This window comes from Galleria mellonella, unplaced genomic scaffold (assembly GCF_026898425.1).
Source record: "Galleria mellonella isolate WM207_F2 unplaced genomic scaffold, CSIRO_AGI_GalMel_v1 utg117, whole genome shotgun sequence".
Taxonomy (NCBI): domain Eukaryota; kingdom Metazoa; phylum Arthropoda; class Insecta; order Lepidoptera; family Pyralidae; genus Galleria; species Galleria mellonella.
Window position 1 is genome coordinate 6,440,911 of NW_026441980.1, and position 23,807 is coordinate 6,464,717.

The 23,807-nt window shown below is 31.0% G+C and overlaps 1 protein-coding gene across 13 annotated transcripts in view; it reads left to right on the forward strand.

Moving 5' to 3' along the window:
• Positions 1-23,807, forward strand: part of LOC113511928 (polypyrimidine tract-binding protein 2) — a 530,476-nt gene that overhangs the window by 288,885 nt on the left and 217,784 nt on the right. For 5 of the 13 annotated variants that reach the window (XM_031913417.2, XM_031913418.2, XM_031913419.2 and 2 more), the window contains exon 1: positions 6,978-7,587. The exons of 6 other annotated variants lie outside the window; for them this stretch is intronic. In XM_031913417.2, the coding sequence (XP_031769277.1) occupies positions 7,585-7,587 (3 nt within the window). In that variant the 5' untranslated portion in view covers positions 6,978-7,584. Of the gene's footprint in view, positions 1-6,977; positions 7,588-23,807 lie in introns of those variants that run through there. 2 more of the 13 variants (XM_052896553.1, XM_052896561.1) reach the window with 1 other exon arrangement.

Here is a 23,807-nt window from a genome sequence, read left to right on the forward strand (position 1 = left end):
TGGAAGTATCTAAGCGTAACCGTACCGGTGCATACATGCGCAATAACAGTACTACAAATTACTGTGTGCATGCAATGGCGGAATAATATCGGAATGTTGCCGCAATATCAATTTTATTTAGATTTCACTAGAAGTTGTTTTCTCTTCTAATCTTTCTAATAATATATTATAAATACAATAATTTGTAAGATGTTTGTTACTCAAACATACTTAACGGCTGAAAGGATCTTCATTCAAATCAATTTGATTACGATATGATTTTATGATTAAAATGAAACTGTTACTCGAGCTCGAGATAATCGTAATGAAAATACAAGATAATTATTTTCTATCGTTTTAGGAGAAAAATATAATAGTTGAAAAACATTTTAATATTTTTTTTTTATTTATTTATTTATTTTTAGATAACTGGGATCCATTCTTGTACTACCTTTTTCCTTAAATGTATTATTGCGGGTACATTAAAAATTATTATGTTATTATATTTTTATATGCGTTCGGTATATATCTTAGATTATATAGATACAGTGTTTCCATACAAATGCTTCGGGAAAAACGGGTCATCTTTTTTATAAAATTTTCCGTGATTAATGCTTATGTTTCCTTTATAAGTCTTGTATTTATTTTTTTAGAAATTATAAGATAATATCTACATCTTTTTAACGCGTAAACACTCATTTTATTTATTAAATAATACGTCAAGATACATTTTATGCATATATTTTGTTTATATAAAAAAACGAGTCAGCTAATTTGACAATAAGCTGACAAAAAGTTGATCCGTTTTTGAGGCATATATATCGGTAGTATATATAGTTAGAGAGTTAAAATTTTTTTTTAATATAATATTTAATTCCCGATAATTTTCAACGAGACCTTTGATCAAACTATATGGCATGTAAATCGGAGGGTTTGACGTTACATAGACTATTAAAAATAGATCCCTTAGACATTTTCTGACACTAACCGACCTAGCAACACTAGTTGCAGCACAAAAACTGCATTTCAATCGCGCCTACCATAAATGGTATTCAGCAAAGCGTAAATGCCATGGTCACCCATCGTAACAGCATGATCGGTGCTATTTTTTTTTTCTCGTAATTTATGCCTTATTAAAACCAATTTATTCGATTCCGTTCACGAATTCCACGGACGATTTACTTGCATTACGATACGCTTGTTTAATGTTTTCTTTTCATCATCCGTTATTTTGTAGTTTGCAAATATGTAGTTCGTAAACAGTTTTGGTATCATGTTTGAAAATGATACATTATAATTTTTACTAATACCACAGGAACGGGGGAGAAGGAATTGTTAATTAATGTTAAATTTCACGATGATCTAATTGACTTGCTTCCGTCCACACATATTATCTCTCACTGATGCCCCGCTAGCGTATACCGATAGTGCAGATAAGGTAACAATTGTCATCCATTAAGACAGTGATTTTTTATCAGTACTAGTCTTATGGGAGAAAAAGGGAGTGGAGGGAGGCAGCTTAGCTTGTCAAAAAGGGCGCTGAGAATTTTTTCTCAATGTCAGTCAAGGTACCGCCATCATAAATACTTTGATTAGGGGCACCTCAGTAAATAGGTAATGACCTGTTTTGTCATCGTCAAAGGTGGCGCCATCAAAAAGTTAGCCTAGGTCTCTAAGTAGACTAAGGTCGGCCTGTTACTAATATTAAGTATTAGTGTAAAACTGATATCGTTTTTTTGTTATTTCTTATATCTTAACGTCTTAACCCTTGATCCAGACGTTCTTAGATTTAGCATATTAAGTATTAATGTTTTTTTTACAACACAGGGAGCAAACGAGCATGCGGCTCACCTGATGGTAAGTGACTACCGCCGCCCATGATCACCCACAACACTAACGGCATTGCAGGTGTTCTGCCGGCCTTTTAAAAAGGAATATGCTCTTTTCTTGAAGGTTATGTTGTCGTATCGGTTCGGAAATACTGCTGCTGGAAGTTGATTCCAAAGAGTGGTAGTGCGTGGAAGAAAGTGCCTTGAAAAACTTATATCTTGACGACTTAACATTTGAGCCAGACGTTCTTAGATTTAGCGTAGACAATCAATTACATTGGTAATTTTTATTACAGTTACGCGAAAGAAGTCGTGAGCACACCTGGTATTTTATTTATTTATTTATTAATACTTTTGCACACATTGAAAAATGTCTACAGGGCGGACTTAATGCCTGATGGCATTCTCTACCAGTGAACCGTCATGCCAAACAAAGAAAGCAAATAGCGGTGCACAAATTAAAAAAAAAAAGTAGTTAATTAAATAAATATTTTAAGATTTTTATTACAGTAAGCACTTTAAATAATTTTTATTTGTATACTTAATTGACTAAGAGATTTTTTCAAAATATCTGAAGTATTAATAATATTAAAGTGTTTAAATACTTTTTAAATACCTGTTACTTTTATATCTGTATAAAAATATTTTTATTCTATTAAAGCTAAGCCAAGCTTCCAGAAATATTAATGGAAAATTTTAATCGATGCCAATTGAAATCGATAACGTAAAAATTATTCTTCGTCTAAGGACTAAGTTAATAGATACCTCTTGTGTCAAGGAGGAGTTTAACCAACCTAGCGAATTTTCATTCTTGGCCTAGTCCTTTAATTTTTATTAAAATATACATTTATTTTTTTACACACACAAAATATTTTTATTATTTATTATATTACGACTGATCGTCAATTACAGAAAGGTACTTCATTAAAATTACTTGTTTCGTCAACTGCATAGACTTGAACGTAAATAACTCCTATTAATTACGTTTTTGTAAATATAAGAATATGTTAATTTCTTGTTTTAATATTTGGATTTCTCATTTATTACCAATGATATATCCTGTTTTATAATTTATGAGGAAACTATTTCCTAATTCAATTTTTATAGGTACTGAATCAAACCTCTATGTTGATTGTTTAATAAAAAAAAAGTAATTTATAATAAAAAATATTTGTATTGTATTTATTACTTAAATGCAAGTTGGTACTCAGATCAGTTACGTGCACGTAATCTGTTCAATTTTGTATAACAAAATATATTAGCACAACAGTTATAGCTGCACGTTGACAACGTTTGTATGAATCAAGGCATATTAAGGTTCCGAACTCCCACATAACACGACACAGCCCAATGTTAAGGTCACATTACATAATACGTGCGGTAGACGGCTTGGCGGCGCACGCGCAAGGTACAACGACCGGGGCCCGCACGGGCGCGCAGCCTCTAACTTTGAACTGTGGAATTCGCACTCGTCTAACGTGGTACTTATACCTACATGGTGTAGATATGATGCATGATTCCGATTCCGAGCTAGGCTCTATCTATATATAGTATTATATTATCTACAACTCCATGTAGCTAGCGTGTAGACTGATAATGGTTCTTGTATTGCTTTAAGTAAATCTTTCATTTTAGAAACTCTTTATTAGTTTGAATGAGCTATCAATATATAACTTCAGTTATTTAATATTAATGTAATTTAGAAGATTCTCGTACGCATTTTTACTTATGGTAATTTACTTCTAGAAAAAGGTTAATATACAATCTTTCCAGCATTATAGAGAATTGACTTCTTATAATTTGCCTTAAACCCTTACTTCCCAATCTTACAATATCTCGGCCACTTTCAAAATCTGTGTTTCCATCTACAGTACTCCATTGCTATTAAGCTCGTCGTGTAACAAGATATAGGATATATTCTCCAGTAACCAGTTGTATAGAAGATTTTTTTTTTACTCTATTTAGAAGCAGAAAATTTTCTTTGAAGAAATCGACGAATTTCCAAAATTTATTAACCCAAACGACTGCCCACCAACGGGCTCAGCTGCCCGTCGATTGTGGTTCAGTTTTATCCAGACGACGGTATAAAACTTTTGACTTGACACATGGGTATTATTAATTTACATTCTTCAAATTTTCTTGAAAAACAGCACTAATTTTCTTATGAAATAATCGTCTAGTTTCTAAAAGCTGCCTAATCCATATCAGTCGATTGAGATTCAGTTTTTATAGTACTACTATCTAGAATTCTAGTTTATTCCTTGAGCGTGTTCTCTTACAATTTAAATATCTCTATTGATTTTAATGTGTGTATAATATTAATTGGATTATAATATCTTGATTACACTACAAACCTCTCTGACTAAGCTCATTATAGGTAACTAAGGATAAGTCTGTATATCAATGCGTATTCAAATACATGTCAGCCCACCACAATTACTAATTACCTTACCTTGTACATAGCGATGACGAAAATTAATTATTAATACTATTGAAAACAGAAGGGCTGGGTACGAAATGTTATCGCCTCAGGCTTACGTACATACACCTACATATAACCTCGTTACAATAACCGTTTTACTGTAAATTTGAAATGTAAGTAATAATGACATAAAGAAGCATACCTACTGTACGAGTATATATGCACTTTGTTCTAAATTTAATGCAGTTTATGCAGTGATGTTAGTATTTTTACATTACTCGCGTACTTAGATACCTATCTAAAATCGTCATACATATTTTTTTACTTAAATTATAGTACATTTACAGTCTCTCTATTCTTTTTGATTTATGTTGCCTACATTCTTATTAATCTGAAAATGTTCTTACGTATGTCATCTTTGAAACAAATTACCATGATTCTTTATAATTTCATCCGTTTATCTATTTGAGTATCCTTTTTCAGTTTAGACTCATTTTCTGCAAAAAGTTTAATATTTTCGTTATCGTAACAAGCTTATATCAAGTATTGGCCCGTTCTAATTCAAGTCAATAAAAAGTTTTATTGCTTCTTTTACTTCAAACGTGTTTTATGATCACCATCGTAATATATGGTTATCTTAAAATGTTAAACAAACGTCAAAACGGTTCGCATATAATCTTTTCACGTTTTTAACTAATACTCTTGATGGATATTTCATTATTCCACAAAATATATTTTAGAGAATCATTTGTAATATTTTGCCGTTTAAGAGCTAATTGTTAAATAAATTCATTCATTGCAAATCTTGATCTTGATACTTTATTGCACGTACAAAGAAGATCAAAATAATATAAAGATTAAGCGCAAACAATGAGCAAATCTCTGATTATTGTCTTTAAAAATAATGCAACAATATTTATCATTACTTAATTTATAAATATCTATAGTCATTTTTATTATATGAGTACAATAATTTGAAAAATCTCTAAGCAAGATTTTTTTTCATTTGAACAAGATTTTTTTATTTTATTTGAAGTTATCATTATCCCCTTGCAATTATCCCATCATTTGAAATCTACGCGGTACATTTTCCTGTTCCTTTTTTTTCAGCTTTCTTTTGTGTTCATTCCTGTTTCACACAAATCATGTCGCAACAATTCATCCATGTTTTTTTCGTAAACGTAACAGGCAATGGAACTTGCCTAAGCTCTACCGAACTAGGTCAGAGAGAGTTGGAAACTCTTCTATATATTTATATTTAACTTGAGATTTCTTTATTATTATTTTTTATTTACAATAGCACAAATTACTCAAGGCGCGTGTGGTGAAATGTAAATAAAAGATGTTTCTTAAAAGTTTGAGTACATAGTTTTGTTTCGTTCTGTAACAAAAAGAGACTCTTTGCAGGTTCAGCATAGTGTGTTTAGATTCTCTCAATGCTCTCAATTAACCTGTAGTTTATATATTATATATGTTACGCGATGTCTTCGCCTATTCTACATCGATAATTGACTTGATAATTATTTTTAAAATTAATTTACTTTTACTTTTGGGTCCGTATTATTTTCGATGTGAATAAAAACGCTGTTTTTGCAGAACAAAATCCTACATTGCGAAGAATCCTATTTGATAAAACTTGTTATAAATATTTACAAAGGAATATCGATACTGTTACAAAATACTTACAGAAAATATTCTATTAAACCTACCCACCTCATTTATTTTAGTTCATGTTTGTTTGTTACCTGCCAATTTGAGGATTACTAAAATGGAGCTTTCCCCCAGGATAGAAGCTTTTACCCTGCTAGGTTTACTTTAATTCATAATACGTAGATCCTGTTTACTCTTTGGCCACTAACGAGTCGGGAGTAATCTGTGTCTCTTGAGTTAGAAGGATCCTTCTAAAAGTAAATAGTGAACGACGTTAAAAGGTGCTTAATCCCTTTTAAGCGTGTACAATGAGCTTACGCCGACTGCTTCAGATGTCTAACGACCAGATCAATGTGATTTCGGTATTTGTCGAAATCCCCCTAAGATAATGCCTCGTTATTTTTTTTATGTCATCCTTTTGTCAATGTTTATTGGACCTTATATGCTTTTCGATACAAAATTAGACGCTAATACATTTGTTCTTGTAATTTTCACACTTTTAATGTTGTATCATTTCTCTTGCAGACTCAATAATCTATTTCTATATAAATAAACCTTTTGATAAATCACTTATGTGCTTAGTTTTATTAAAATCTATTTAATATTTAGCACGAAACGTAAATAATTTAATGGATTTTCTAAAATTTGAGAAATAAAAAATATGTTGCATGATAAGATGATGACACTCGACATTACTACAGTATTAATATTCCTCGTAACACAGTGATGCTACTTTGTTAGGTGAAATAAATATTTATTATTTACATTTATTTCAGTTATTATAAATTAATTATAGTAACAGCATAGTTAATACATGTAATCTATCAATTAATAAAAATGAACTATAATATCCTATGTGCAAATGTAAGTCGTAGTAAACAAAACCTAACTAACGCTAATGCAATATTGTATTATGAAAAATTTGCATCAATGACCGATGGTCGTGCAGCTTTTCTGTTTGGAAGAGTAACGTAGACGTAGAGCATACAAGGTGGCGGAGCGGAGCGCGGTTGGAGTCGTCGGAGGCTGAGCGAGCGCGACGCAGGCGCCCAGGTGAGTCAGGTGGGCCCGCCCCCAGCGCCCTCCGCGCGTCTCGCGCACCTGCCTCGCCGCTCAGTCCACCGCCACACGCCGGCCTGGCGACTTGTGCTCCGTGCACGCCGCCACTTTCTCCACACTCTCGCGAGCCCTGCGCGTCGTTTCTCGCTTCTCCCGATCGCTCAGTTTCCCGCTCCCTCGCGGCGACCCTGCCCTTCCCCGTACCTGATACTCGAGTTTTACAACTTTCCATCGCACTTCGAGTACACGAGAACTTGTGCAGTTCCCGTGTTCCAATCTCTCGGAGCGACCGCATCGGTCAAGTCCAGGGTACCGTGCACAGGCCGGAAGCTCGACAGCGACGGTCGAGACTGTATCGGGAAGTCGGCGGCGCGTGTGGCCGTCGAACGCTCGGAGGTCGGCCGCGGATGCGGTCGTGAGAGACGTGTTCGAGGCCTCGAGGAGGCCGCCGGCACGCTGTTCCCGCCGCAGCTTGGGTGCGTGTCCTACGTGACGCCGTGCGCCTGCTGCCCGCCGCTGATCCTGCAGCCAGCACCGCACCCTCACCCGCTCCCGTTGCCGTTGCCTCTTCCGTTGCCCCTTGCCCTCCCGCTCCAAACCCTAGACCCACAAGTCGCTAAACACCAACGGCTGCTGCTCTCTAACATGGTAAGTTCATACTTGCACTTTTTCCCACTTTCGCCGTCTGGTTACAAATAGTCTCCACGTAAAAACCCGACGCTGATAAAGTTGCGAACAAGCAATCTGATAATAACTCTCTCGGGCCTCAGACTAATGTATAGCGATACTATCTCTCTCTCCACACCGCGAAGCACAGACTACTTACTATTACAAATCACAACTTTATGCAAGTTGAATAAATAAACACATATTATTATTGTTATGTAACATTGTCCAATAAAGAGCTGTCTGCAGATAAGCGGACTAAAGTCAGTTGAATAACTTTGATCGTAGCTATACAGAAGTTAGGCGATGTTCGTACGCATAACTTAAGCATATTAACGTCTCTGCCGTGAATTTAACTTTGACTATATTGATCTCATGAGAATACGCAAATTAATTGATATAGTGTTAATTAAATCAAAATTTTGCATATTTTATAGCTTTATGAATATAAATATATAATTTTTGATTGTTTACATAAACTTAATTCAACCGCTATATGATCTAAATCATCCCTGTTTATAAGCAATACACGAACTAACTACCGAATAGTTGCAGTAGTTTGATAATTTATAGCGTTGGCGTACACGGGATACTAGTGTCGTGTTTTGTGTTGAGTCACATAAAAGTAGTTTAGAAATCACATAAACCAACAAGGTTTACAAGCACAGGTGGAATTATTTAAACCGATTCTTCGGTTCCCAGCTGATCAGATTTTGTTGTTCTAAACCCGAAACAATGTTTAACTCGCGCCGTCGAACTTCGTCAATGTAAACTTTTAATACAATTTCAAATGCAATCCCAATAGAAGTTTGGGGAAGGCGGAAATCGAACAGAACAGCAGTCGACACTCGATAACTAAATCAAGTTTTGTTTATATTTCGACCGAGATTCTTATCTTGTTTTCGAGGTACCTATACAGACGGTGGCCGTTCCCCTGCAAGAAAGTAAACGCTGATGACAGAAGTTTGACTTAAATGGAAGTCGCATCAAAGTTTTCTCATTAAGACCACCCGTCAAAGGTGTGTTTATGTTATTTTAATATCTAGTCACAAATCTGATTCGTTCTCGCGGGGCTCTGCCCTCCTCACTCCTCAATATTAATCGTCCACTGAATCCCTTAATTTTGCATCTTAATAGTCGGCTGTTTTCATCGACACAAATGCTTATGATAAATGCCTTTAAAGATAAATTTTGTCAGCGATTAATCAATGTCAATCTTAATAATAAGGAATCGCAAGAGTTTTGTTAAGGTTTTATTGATATTCGTAATGCTGGATATATCGTATACTTTTCTATGGAATACAATAATACACCAAATTTTATTTACAAATTCTAAATACTTAGTGTGAGATACATAATCAGGTAAGGTAATAATTGATGATGATGATGATATAATCCTTATATACATCACGTTTAGCAGTTCATAAGTTATGTTTATAATGTAAAAAAAAACACTTGAAACATCATTTGAATTACTCGAGAGTCATACTGCATTATTATATACTGGATTTCTTCTCGCTTCGAAATCGCTAGGAACCCTTATTTATGAGAGAAACATGTGAGTTAAAACAAATAATTATTACATATAAAATACGTTCACAGTACTTACATGATTAACTGACTGAAATTGAAACGAACCAGAGAATTTTGCTACCTGTAAATGTTATTATACAATTGTAAATTTTATATACTTCTTTATTAATATAAATTAATAAAATAGAATAAGTTACTTATATATATTAATATGATGACATAAAAGTACGTGCTTTCGCACAGATGAAAATATTATAAAGGGTTATGTTGAAACAAAACATTTCGTGCTGCTTTCCATCATTAAATGATGTTATAATTTAATTATGTGTTGTTTTAATTAATCGAACCCTCAAAGATAAATGATTATATTAAATAAATGATTATATAATTCAATGACCAATTTAATCATGATATTGGAATTTATGAATAATTGCTTATTCTGAAACAAAATAATTATTAGTCTTATAATAAAATAACACACGTAGCTACATATCTACACCTGGCGCCTTGCTATTAAAAACACATAACTAAACGCCTTGTAATGCTTTTCCTATAAATTTTATGTTTTAAATAATGTTACAGTCTTATCGCATAAATTAGGATTATGCACTGCCATAAATTTATATGCGTTGTATTAGCTACTAGAGAAAATTCCTTGGCATCGCTCGCGCGGAAAACCGGAACTCGATATCTCTCGTTATAGTGCACAGATAAGCAACAAAATTTGTAGTAAATTTTTTATTAGGTGTAAATAGAATTTAATTGATTTCAGCTACATTCTAATATCGATATTCTACGTAAAACTTAAAAAGAACAAAACTTAGTTTATGTAGACAACATGATTTATGTTACTAGTTGTATTCTGTGGCTTTACCCGCGCAAATTAGTACATATACTATGTGCTAAGTAAGGATATAACCTCTACGTATACCAAGTTTCATTCAAATCTATTCAGTAGTTTGCGCGTGAAAGAGTAACAAACATCCATCCATTTTTTGCATCTTTACAACCTTTCGCATTTATAATATTAATATTGTTTTATACAGATTCAGTACAGGAGAGGATTTGTTGAAAGTATCACAATTAAACAACTCGTTTGTCTCTATTAACATGTATATTTTTAAGAGCCTTATTGGAGTAATTAATTTCACACTCATCACGCTTATCGCTCATTACACTGTTAAATATATAATATCAAATCCAGATAATCCCAGAAATTTTCACAGCTAATGATGTACTATCAGTAAAGTTCGGGTTTGGAATTTTTTAACTTGAATTATTTAATAGTCGATGGCTACCAGCGAGTATTAGGAAAATTGGAGGTTTATTCTCCTAAAACAAGGGATAAAGTACATCTTAGATTAAAAAAATGGAAGATAATTTTGTATAAAATCTGTAATTAATTGGTTTTTAATCTCTGAATTCTCGTAGAGGGATTTTTGACTGTGTTATATTAGTAATATATAATCTAAATGAAAATTGAATGTATAGAAACCAAAACATGATTAATTCCAAATTACAATTCTCTTATATAGAAAATATAGAAAATTTTAAGAAAAGGTTTATTTTATGTGTTGAAATTAAATTAAGTAAGTACATATCAAAATGTTAATAACTGTTAAAAGTGAGCAAATTCTCATGATGTAAATAATTGGTAATCTCCTACCTGATAAATAAATATACATACATACATAGTGAAATCGGAATCATTAGCATCCTTTTAAGGTTCTACCGATGAAAATATTTTTCCCAAAGAAACAAAAAAGGTAAAATTTTGAGTCCGCCATACTAACATGGTGCATCCAGCTGTTCAGTTAGCATGGGAGATTCAAACTTTTGTGTTCGATCATTCTTTTAACGCTTATGATTACAATAGGTACACGTAAAAAAAAATATTTCAAGAATTTAATTTCAATATTATATAAAAAATTAAACTGAAGTGAAAATTTTGTAAATTTAAGGCGTTTTAAGGCGCGAAATTGAGGTATGAAAGGTAACCACGGAAATTAGGTAAATTTAAATATAATCAGCCGATAATGGCCGCCAATTGTACAAATTAAATATACTATAACGTTAGGAAACGTCAAGCACTAGCCACTAGTTAAATACAAACATTTAAATTTACATCACGCGCAAAATATTCATAGTCGCGACTAAATAACGGAACGCGAATGTTTCCGAAGAACCGCCATCGCTGTTTAAATATTTTCATGGAACTCTGTCTGGGTAACGGCGTACACCATACTAGTGACGATTCAGGTTTCTTTATTAATGTACTCTCATTTTTAAGTGACATTCGAAAGGAGTTTCGCGTTCCATGTATGGGTTTACATGATAATTATTTTTGTAATATTTTACTCCCGTGTAGTTCCCAATCGAAAACGCCGTTTTTGTTTACTGAGTAAAATCTGTGTAGATACACGATTTCGTGTTCTTAATTCAAATATTCCAGTAGAACAATAATAGGTTCTAGAAGGCATTAGCGTCGTAATCAGTACTTGAATATTTTTTCAACCAATTTAAAAAAGGAAGAGGATCTCAGTTCGACTAATTTTTTTTTTTTATGTTACATATCATCTTCGCTAATTATAAATTGATATTGATGAATTTGAAATCCACCAAGTTTATTCCTGTGCTGATTTCTCACGTTTGTCCGGATAAAAGCTTTCTTTATAGAACATTTATTTTCTTTTAATGTATATAGTTATCTAAACGTTTATAGATATTATTATTACGGAAGAAAGCAACGGTATAAAACTTCCATTATTTCGTTCCATTAATATAGATACGATTTACGTGCAATGAAACAGGCTATCTGTTTGCATGTAGTAAAATTTTTATTACGCACGCTATTATTCTATTTAATTATATTTTGTATGAGCGTACGTTTATTGAGATACAAATAGTAGTAGATACATTATTGACTTCATGTATATTTAAATTTTTGTTTATTATTTTTTTAAACACAGTGACACCGAATGACAAGTCTTTAAATCCTTAAAGACCATGCATCGGTATTGTTACATTATACAATCTGTGTAACAAACTCGTAGGCGCTAAATCAAAACACACAAACTTTTTTCGTAACCGGACTCAAAAAAGTTCGATTCTCATTTAACTCAATTGAGAATCGAACACGAGAAAAAAGAATTATTTATTTACATATAACCTAATGTCCTACGTTTATCGAAACTACATATTTATCATTTTAAAGGGATTTTCACATTTAAACAGAATTGCCTTAATTGATTGACATAATTATTAGCGAACAATGTCGATTGTTCGAGTATTTGAAGTAGTTTGAACTCGATTATAGTTATCATGTTAACAAAGGTAATATGAGTGATATATTCGATTTACTGTGGACATTGGAAGCAATGTAATTTGTGTCCGAGTATATACAATCAACATCATTTCCACGGTTTATCCACTTATAATTATCCTTCATATCTGCTCTCGTAACTCTATGGAAACGTTATTTAATTTCTTTAAAAGAAATTTTGGATATTTATAAGCATTATCATATCAAATTAAATGTGTCTCCATGTACAGTTGTAGTATATATTTTAAAAGTTAAAAGGTGCTGTGTTACGGTAAATTATAAAAGCTCCCACAGACGTTGCGGTGGTAGATTACGGTAACCACGTGTAACTGGCGCATTCCCTATAAACTTAAAGAGAAAATTTGTAAGAGCCGATTACATTATTTAACTAGATGGCCTACTTGAAGTGGAATGCGTTACTTTTACGGGCTAAGGAAAACGCAGCAAAATACAGATGAAATGCGAATATTAAGATGGATGTGTGGCGTAACAAAAATGGTCAGGATTAATAATGATGAATGAGTATATTAGAACAAATTAGAAAGGAAGAGCACCTGTGATAGAGAAGTTGATAAATAACTGTTAAATGCAGAATTGATGGAAATAATATGATATAATTCTAATAAGAGATTAGTAGACTAAATAGAAGACAATGTGATCAAAACTGAAATGGATATGAGATGCATGCAAATTGAGATAAATAGAATGAATCCAATCAAAAATGGATATGGACAAAAGAATATAAGATGGTAGAGAGAGCACAATGTCTATAAACAATTACGAAGTTTTAATTACGCAATAGTTTATTTAGCTTTAACAAACGTAAAATATCCTTTATTTTGATGGGCATAGTAAATAGCATATTTAAGCGAGCCGTAGCCGAAGGCACAAGATAGAACATGATAGCACCCTAATCATATCATTGCGGGCGGTAGATTTATAAAACGCATATGATAAAACTAAAATCAGAATTTTTTTAAATAGTCGTGGCAAGAATACCACTGTTCAAAATAATTGAGAAAATAATACTGGTGAAAATAATTAAGAATCGGAGAAGCTAGAATATTGGGCAATATTATGTCTTATGTACTATGATGAATTTCTTTAAGAATGTTTTGGAAGGAAAGGTAAAATAAAAAGAATAAATAATTATCTAAAATTAAATAAAAGACAATTTTGGTGTCTTTTCGTATAGGGAAGTCAGTAATACGTTCTAAAAGAAAAACAATTTGAGAAAGAGACATAAATTATTTTCCTAAAAAAAGGGGCTATGCATGAGTTGATTTTCAATGTCTATAGTAATGTTATTAAATTATGATTGTGCTCTCATGTAACGTCAATTTTCCACTTAATTTCTCTCGAAAGTCACTTTAAACAGGAGCAACCGCGCGAAACGATATTCACTACAAGTATGCATTTAATTGCAACCTAACCGATCATCTAATGAGAGTCCGTTCCCGTTCGATGATAAATAAACATATTTTGTCACGTGATTCTTATTCGAGTTTCACTCGTAACGATTCGGTATCGACATAGGATTTTCTCTTGTATTTCATAATGAATCGTCGTTTCGCATGTAACACGTAATGATGCGACCGCATTATTTGATGTGAAATTAATTAACGATTTTAAAATGTGAATATTATGTACGAATTAATTATTCTGTATTTAAATGTATCATTTAGACAGTTCAGTAATTATTTTCAATAGGTACGTGTTTAACTTAAAATTAATACTCAGCAAATGAACCAAGTGTAGTGGTTGCTAGTTTCGAGGCGGTTATTTTATGCAGCGATAATTTAAACGGTATTAGCATTGAATTATTGCTATACAAAATAACCGTATATTGGCATTAAAGGCGCATAGGTGACCCTAAAGGTTGACTGGTAGAGAATGCCTATAGCAGTAAGTCCGCTTTTTGTACCACATTTTATTGGTTAATAAAGTTTAAATAAATAAATGCAGGTTCGAACCCCTCCAAATCCATAATATCATAGTGTGTAGATTATGTAGTCCATGAAACTGTTTTTCAGGATTTGGGATATCATCTTCATTAAAAACTATAAATCCCAACTTCCCTACTTTTCAAATTATACAAGTACTTCATTTCACAAGCCTATTCCATGCTGCTTTACTAATTTAGTCGAATTGCAAATAAGTACTTAGTAAAAAATACTTGAATCTGCTAAAATCGTCTCAAATCTTATGGTTCCGGTACGTTTAGCTACTAAATTATTTAACTCGACTAAATCACTAAAGCATGGTTGATTATAATTATCCTTGTATTAATTCCTATCACAAATTCAAAATAAACCTATTTCAGTATAATTTGTAAGTAAAAATTATATATATCTGTTTGTTTGTTTATATAATAAAGATTTGTTTTAATAAAAGTTGTTATAATAGAGATCCTTTTTTATGGTAAAGACTTATACTATGCTCTTTCATTCAATAAGTGTTTAATATCAAAACTATATTTGTAAATTAGAGTACTATATTGCAGCAACAATTAGTGTGGAAAATATAGTTTAATTACGTATTATAATATATAATATGAAAATATCTTCTAACACTAGCAAATTTCATAAATCAGGCTAATTAACCTATAAAAAAAGTTATCATAGTATTTTTTATCTGTGGTTGTGTATATATATTAAATAAGTACTTGTTCATTCTGTAACGAAAAAATAATATATTTCATATTTATATAGTAATAGAAAATAAATAGGTATTTCCACAAACATCGTTAAGGGCGGGCGACGGTGGGCGGATTTGTTTTTATATTGTGGCGCTTGCGTAGCTTACAGTAAGTAACTTCTACTAATTTGTTTTACATTGCCGTATTTTACCTTTGTGACTTTGCTAGTGCCACACAAATATTGTAACGAGCCGTAAACTTTGCTCTATTATCGCAATCGCGAACGTAGCCGCGTTGGCATCAGACAACAAAGTCCAGTGTGTAGTAATTGCAAAAGATGTTACAATTAATGTCAAATTTTCTACAAAAACTCTGTAAGGATGTTGCAAATACTAAATTTGTAGTATTTTTTAAAGTTAGAAGTAAACGTTATCTTTAAAACCGAGCATTAATATTTTTAAACTTAGATTTAAAAGTAAGAATCAAAAACAAAAAAAAATAATGAATCATTTTCATACACAATACACTTTATATTACTTTATATACATAATAACACTTATATTAATTCAATATATATTATTTATTTAAGCTATTTGTATGTTTCATGAACTGATATTTCAGAATATCTAGTATAATGCTATTTCAGTATATCTATAAGAGTAAAAAAACTAGTTATTTTTGTTAATTACAGAATGAAGTTACCATTTATTAAAAAATATTAACATATTAACATAAGTTGTAACTTTTTCTTTTCATCCTACACATTTATTAATTTAGATTACAACAAAGTAAAGTACATTTGTTTATTCTAGTAATTTCAGTAAAGAATCCCTTCAATTTTTTATGTTCTATTTTTAAACGTAGTTTTGTGTTATCTGACATCATAGTTAGTGTTTTTAATTTTAGGTTTTAATATAAGGTGAATAAAAAAGTGCTCTTTGTAAAATCATATTAAAAAAAAAGTTTTTGAGTGTTTTAAGATTTCTGGATACATCTTCTCACGAGCGTGTTATAGGGCCGATTTTTACTGTTATAATGTCCATTCTAAACCGCCATGCATTCAGCAGGTGTTCAGCGTACTGTGCCCTAACAGTAAATATTAATATTATAAAAGTTCTTTTCAAATTACCACTGGTCATTTTTATGGGCTTATAAAAAACGTACCTAGTAGAGTCGAGGGGCCCCGGTGCGTCACCGTAAGTGCTGAGAAAATTTGTTTAACCACGAGACTTTGTAAAAGGAGACAGCGATTTTTATTTTGAATCGACTTCAAAAAGAAGTAGTGGGTGTCAGTTTGGTTGTATTCCTTTTTTATAGTTAATTAGGCAATAAAAAAACAAATCTGTAGGTACTATTTATCTGCATTTTTCGTCTTGTTAAGTACTGATAGTGATTTTTTATTTATGTTGCTGTAATCCTCCAATATATACCAATTTGGAAAATCCTGTTTTTATCTGAAAGGATATACTTAATAATTGGTCACATAAACATTTTATCAAAATCATTTTTGTACATTTGTTTTTAAATCAAAATAACTGATTTTGTTAGTACTGTAGTCGGTTTTGTTTTTGTAAAACATAATCATACTTTTATTAAAATTTAATTTATAGATTATTTTTTATTAAATATTGCCAACTGGGTACTTATAAAAAGTACTAGGAATAAAATTAGATATTTTCCGGTCTAATTTATTATGAACATTTTCTCTACATATTCACGCATGCAACATATTGCAGATGTCAATTACTTGAATATACTGCTCTGTTTGGAAAGTTGTTTCTAATAAGACAAGAAACGCAGTAAAAAGTAATGAAGTACTGTATACAGAGGTTATAAAGGTTAAGAAGTAATCGCTTGTATTCAATATATTAGTACTCTCTATCCTCACGGGTAACATTACATTTTTAGGAATAGTGGAAGATATTAGACAGTATATTATAGAAATATTACGAAGCTTATAAAATAATTCATGTACAAAGCACCTGTAAGAAATGAATTGTATCGTGAAGTTACATTTTGAGTACTTAATTTCGTATTTTCATGATTAGAGATATGTCATATATACTATAATCATTTATATTTGATTATATATTTAAGTTAACGATTTCAGTCGCAATACAAAGATAATAAAACTTTTCTTTTAATAAATATAAGTATTAATTCAAACTTGTCAAATAAATAAACATAACTGAAGTTTAGACTCTCTGAAGTCGATTGACTAACAATTTCTGTGGCAATTGAATTATTAAATGTGTCGAATTCTGAGATAATTATTCATGAAAGCCTAATCATTTAAATTGTTAAAGTAAGGTAAACAACTGTAATTATGTATTTAAAATTATATTTTATTGTAATACGAGTATTTATTAGATTTGTATTTGTGTTCCATTTTTTAAATTTTAATTCTTATTCTTTTTATTTCATAAAATAATTTCATAATAGATGTTAAATTAAACCTATATTTCTTTTAATAATTTCTATTTTGGTTCTCTCATTTGAAGACTTCATGGTGAATTTATCATGTTCTCACGTAAATTTATCATGTTCTACGATCATAGTACGGTGACTCGCTTCCCGCTTACATCCTGCGCCAAACCATAAATAATATAAGGTCATCGTGCCGACTTACGAACCGGAACGTCCATAGATTCAAGTGTCGATGCTAAAAAACTAGTCTCTACGCCATTTGTTTGAATCTCTTTTGTTATTAATATGTGATTTGTGTTACATTTTCTTCTTAACTTTTTGTCTTTATAAGATTTATCTATTTTGTGTTGTTAATTTGTTTCTGTGTTTCAAAATAGAACAATTAGTGTTTTTGTAAATTGTAGGAGTGGTAAAATTATTCTAGCGAATATTCATTTTTACTTCATTCTTTATAATGATGTTGTATGGTATTTTTGAAATTTCTCTTTAGGTTTTCATGTGACGTCAGCCATTATTTGTTCACTGCTAAACATAATACTCTCCCATAGACTGTCATAATAAGCGATTCTTCCCGATTTTCATACAATGAGTCCCTTCAACATATTTAAGATCATTAATACAATTTTAATTAAATAAGTGGAAAAGTATCTTCATTATCAAACGAAAAAAGAGATTTGTTATTTTGTTAATTTAATTAATTATTTTTGCACCAAATCAGTTTCCTTGTTTTTGGTCTTTTAAGTAAACTTTTTCTATAATATTGTTTTTTAAATAAACTAGACATTATTATATTCTGAATTTCTATTATGCTTACTCTTAAATTAGACAATTAGACGAATAGTTTGATTTGGCATATGTTCAGAAGATTTGATCGTTATTAAACTAAGTGGGTATGTCAACAGGTAAATTGCTCAGTTGGCAAAGATACCAACTTTACAGATCGACTCTGCCAATCGTAAGCTAAATTGCCATGTTTGTGAATATACCTTTATATGACTAATGACCCGGCAAACTTTGTTTTATACATTATCGCCCCATCTATTAAGCCCATTTTTATGGTTTCGTATCAAAAAGGTACAAATAAACTCTTATGGTGTGTCTTTGTCCGTCCGTCTGTCACAGTGGTATATCTCGGCAACTAGTAATGCTATCAGTTTGAAATTTGGAACAGTTTCACATATCATTAGCCCATTCATATTGCATTTGCTAGAAAGTCCAAAACAAACACTTAAAATTTAAGGTATTCATTTATACTTTTTAAAACTGTTATTTTTTTATTTTTATACTGCTTAGTTTTTTAGTTATGAAAAAAAGAAACATTCTTCCTTTTATCTTCGAAGTTTTCTAAATAAATAATTACAGTTTATAAAGATATATATAACTTTTACAGGAAAAATAAAATGATGAAATGATTTTTAACTAGTACCTTTATGAGAAATTATAGAAATACCTTTTAAAAGAAACTTAATTATGCGGTCCAGGTTTTGGCTACAATTGTGGCCCAAGATAAGAAATTATGAATACGAATTACCGTGACTTGGGAATTTTATATATTAAGATATATATGCCTCAAATTATACTATCCAATTTCGTACTCGGTATGAATAAAATATTTTCACAACATTTATAAATTACAAATAAACAAGTTAAATAATTTATTCCTTGTCTATGTTTATGTGCAGTAAAATACACATAATTATATGGTCATTATTATTTATAAGCCAAGTATATTTGTATACATTAAAAATAAATAAAAATTAACCAATAACAAAAACATATAACATATTTTTGTCCATCTTTAATATATTACTTGTATAAAATTATGTAAAATTTATATTTAAAATTAAATTATTGTAAAAATGTTTAAATTGAAATGCTTTTGTTATTATAAGTGGAAATGTAGAAGTACCTACTTACCCTAATGAATACTTCCGGAAGAAGTCGAAACACTCGACGAAAAATATAATAATGTAAGTTCATTAAGAAAGATTATGACCAGTTATGCATAGGTATAAAATTATTTCTTAAATTTGACGTAGAAGGTGTACAGTATCTCAATATCTTTTTTATAGAAATAACAGTGAATGTTATAAATATATATCTATTATATAAATTTTTATGTAAAACAGAGTGACAAATAATGTGACGACCCTGACTTAATTGACTAATTTTGATAAAATTACATATTAAGATTCCAATTTTAAATAAGAAAATTAATATAAAATGTTTAAAATAAATGTTACAGCACTGAAAGCTCTGAAATAATTATATCTTACCAATATGGCAAACTGTGGAAATTTTCTGTAATATTTTCCACAACTACAAATCGCTCACATCTGACCAGAGAAGCTTCTATTGTGATGAAGATCACAATAGAAGTGACCAAGATCGGCTTTTAGATCACAGCACAAATGAAGTAACAGCCTTATAACTAACAACAAAAAATTCTAGATCTATTATTTCATATATTTATATCGAGTTACAATACAAACAAAAACCTATCTGTTACCTAAGAAACAGCAAATTAATAATAGTTTTAATAATTAAAATTAATGAAATTAAAAATAATTGAAATCTTTTATTTTACGATTGCTTCTTACTAATCACGTTAAAATTGCAATTGACTAATTATTTATTTATTATCTGCGACTTCGTCCACGTTTTCTTCATCATATCTAGTAATATGTATACCATTAAAGTAACAAGAAGTTAACAGTTTAACTATCACATTCATAATATGATTAAGGATTTACTTTGTATTGTACTAGTTGAAGGATGATACAATAAATAATGTACTACATTAAAAGGCAATATTATCGCTAAAACAATCTTTTTCTAATCTTTTGTATATATTGCTAAAAATATTAAATGCATCGGACTAAAATAAAAATTAATAATAATTAACATTGTTTTTAATTCATCACGTAATCACTTTGTATTATTTGATGTGTGTTATGAAATGATTTATAATCAAAATACTATCTCAACGCCCCTACCAAAAAACAACGAAACTGATAAATCGATCGTCAGTTCGTAACAAAATTTAACACACAATTACGATTGAGGAGGTAACGCAAAACGGAGAAGAATTAAAGGGAAAATTGAACATGACCCTTGGGTGCCACTCGCATCCTTAATGACTTAATTTTCACTCAATACACAAAAATGCTCTTTTATTCCCATTATAATCATTGTGCGTCAAATGGATGTTATATAAATGAACAATTAATAACAGCTGTTTAAATAACTAATTTAACTATACCTGCGTACTTCATATATTACATATTTTATGGATTTCAAATATGGCATAACCTACTTAGATAATATTACATAGTTATATAGGTCATAATATAATGAATTCTTATTATCTCGTTCCTTATAGATTAACGGTAACATAAATAATTACATGTGGTAATAAGTTCCCTTAGTCGCCTCTTAAGATAGTCACGGGAAAGGAAGGTGTGATCCATTCTCGTGCCGGGACCACACGGCAATATATTTTAGTTTAAGGTATAAAAATTAGTAAAGCTCAATAATATAAAATACTAATTTATCCTTCTATTTATCTTCCCGTAAAAGTCGGGGCGGGTCGCTAGTGTATTTATTATAAAAGACAAAATATGCACTATAATTCTAACAATATCTAAATATATATACTTTAAAGGCAAGAGCTAACTTTATATGATCTCGATCGACCCAACCCTTCGACGGTCTATCATCCCTTATGACGAAGGGAATTATGAGAGATAAAATCAGTGGAGACTAGTATATTTCTAATTCAATTATAGATGCTCTGATACGTTTATTTAGAAGACGAATGCTCGTCTTTCTGTTGTTTATTTTGTGTTCAAATCTATAAGAACAAAAACATAAACAACGCTTTAATGCTCATATTATTTGAATGAAATTTAAGATGTTTTGTGTACATTAAATACAATTTCATTATATTCATGAGTAAATAACAAGCAATAAATCACAAAACAGGCATTTTCTATGCAAATACACATAATTCAATCCGGTTATTTTTATAATTAAAATATCTTTAATGTGTGCTTCCGAAACTTTTAACAATAACAAATAAATCACAAACTTAATAACAACAAAATAAAGTAGATATAGAAACGCTTATATTTTCGAACTTCTGGTATGCTCTTCGTATCCCAAGAGTCACATTAGTCAATCAAAAAAATAAAAGCAAGCATCGTAGTCTAATGGTTTATTAACCCTAATTTGGAATGGTCGTCACTACTATTTGTATTTGTATGTATTTTCCAATTAATTCTCTAGCGATAGAAACCAACTATATTAATCCTAGAGACGGCGGTACACTTGCCATTAACAAATATGACTTTTTTAATGGATGATAATGGAATGGTAGCACCGCCTTCGCTAACGGTGTACGCTGGAGTAGTGAGACGGATGACAGGTGAAAATGGAAAGGCAGGTCAATTAGCCCATTATGATAAACACACCTCGAATTCAGCACGATGGTATGCAAGGGGGCCGCGGGGAGATTGACCTGATAGGGGGTAAAATGCTAGCAATGAGGCTGTTAGTCCTTATTACTGCTAACAACCTCTTCTTGCTACCAAATATGATTGAAATATGCTCGACGAAATGTGATCGAATCAAGTATAGCATTCACTATGATCGTACCAATTAACAAATTCCTCCTATCTGAAATTACAGTCATATGCATATTGTTTTATAACCAATTTTTGAATGATATAATACATTTTAAAACGTAGAAACGGGCGTTTGTTTACAAGCGTTAAATAGTTTTTTTTTTTTTTTTTTGCTTACAAAAATTCTTCTCAACTTCTATCAAATATCATATAACAGAGTTATAAAAAAATACAAATGAACTGTGAATCTGCCTAGTTTTACTTACTTAAATGACGCATAGAAATAAAATACCAATCAAATGAGAAACTTGTAAGTGAAATCCTGTTAATATATTCATAAGTTAAAAGTTACAGTTTGAAACATCCACCGCGATAGTACAATACGGACGTCACAGTAACGAATTTTTCTCTCTAATTACTCGGTGTCGAGCGATTGCCGAGGAAATATTCTGGCGCCGGACAAAGGACCCCGGGACGTTCATTAATAGGATCTTTCTAACTGCAATTTCGCTGAATAAAACGCGCTCTACGGAATTATTAATATCGGCCAGTATTTAACCCGCCGTCTTAATAGTTATAATTTGTTTGTTTGTAAACTGAACCCTCTAAAGGTTTATTATGACGATTCTAATATACATAAATCTAAAATATACCATTTCTTAGTAGTTCACTTAACAATTGTAATATTTTATTAAAAGGAGTTGAATTAGAACTTCTTTGGAAGACATGTCATAATAGTAATAGAAGTAAAGATTAAATAAATAATTAAACAATTAACACGCAAAGAGGCAAAGGCCTAATTACAATAAAACACGCATTTTATTTCTTTTTGTAAAATGAAGGAATGAACCTTACAAGGTGATCTCTTTGAGAATCTTTTTCAGCACAGCAAAATTTACTTCGACGCGTAAAAGTATGAACGTTATTATGTGGTTATTTTTTTAATAATAGTAATTGATAGTTTTCAAAATATATAATATACAACGCTGTGTGTGACCCGACATAGAATGAGCAAACCCTTCCTCTCCCGTGAGTGTCGTAAGAGAGGCGACTAAGGGTGAGCAAGGGATGGGCAGCAGCATCTCTCTTAAAACATCTCTAAAAATCTAACTGCGGTTGTCAACCCACCTGCCAAGCATGCCAACTACTGGCAAAACTCCCCTCATGGGTAAAGCTAATGTTCAGCAGAAACAATTAACGGCTAAAATAATAATAAAAATATACAATTACTTAGTAATACTAAGTGATAATATGTGATATGTAGTATGTGATGTATATGATGCCCAACTTTATTGATAACGGTTATCATTTTCTACCAGATGGACCATCTGCTTATTTGAATGTGGTGTATAATCAACTAACACAAAAAACATTTATAAAGCGACTCTTTTTAAAGCCGCTATTTTAACTTCCTCTTTATTGTATTTCTTATTTTAATAATAATATTGTATTATTTTAATAGTCTTATGTTAATAATAATGTACTACCTAATTAAAATTACAACTTCATAAAGGTCAGGTAATATTTCCAGACAAAAATACCTTTTCACGATTTCTAGATTATTGTACAAGTGTAGCCATATCTTTATGATAAAAATACGTCACTAGGAAGAAAAGAGTACATAAAAACTGCTTCTTGCTCCTTTGTGATGCAGGTA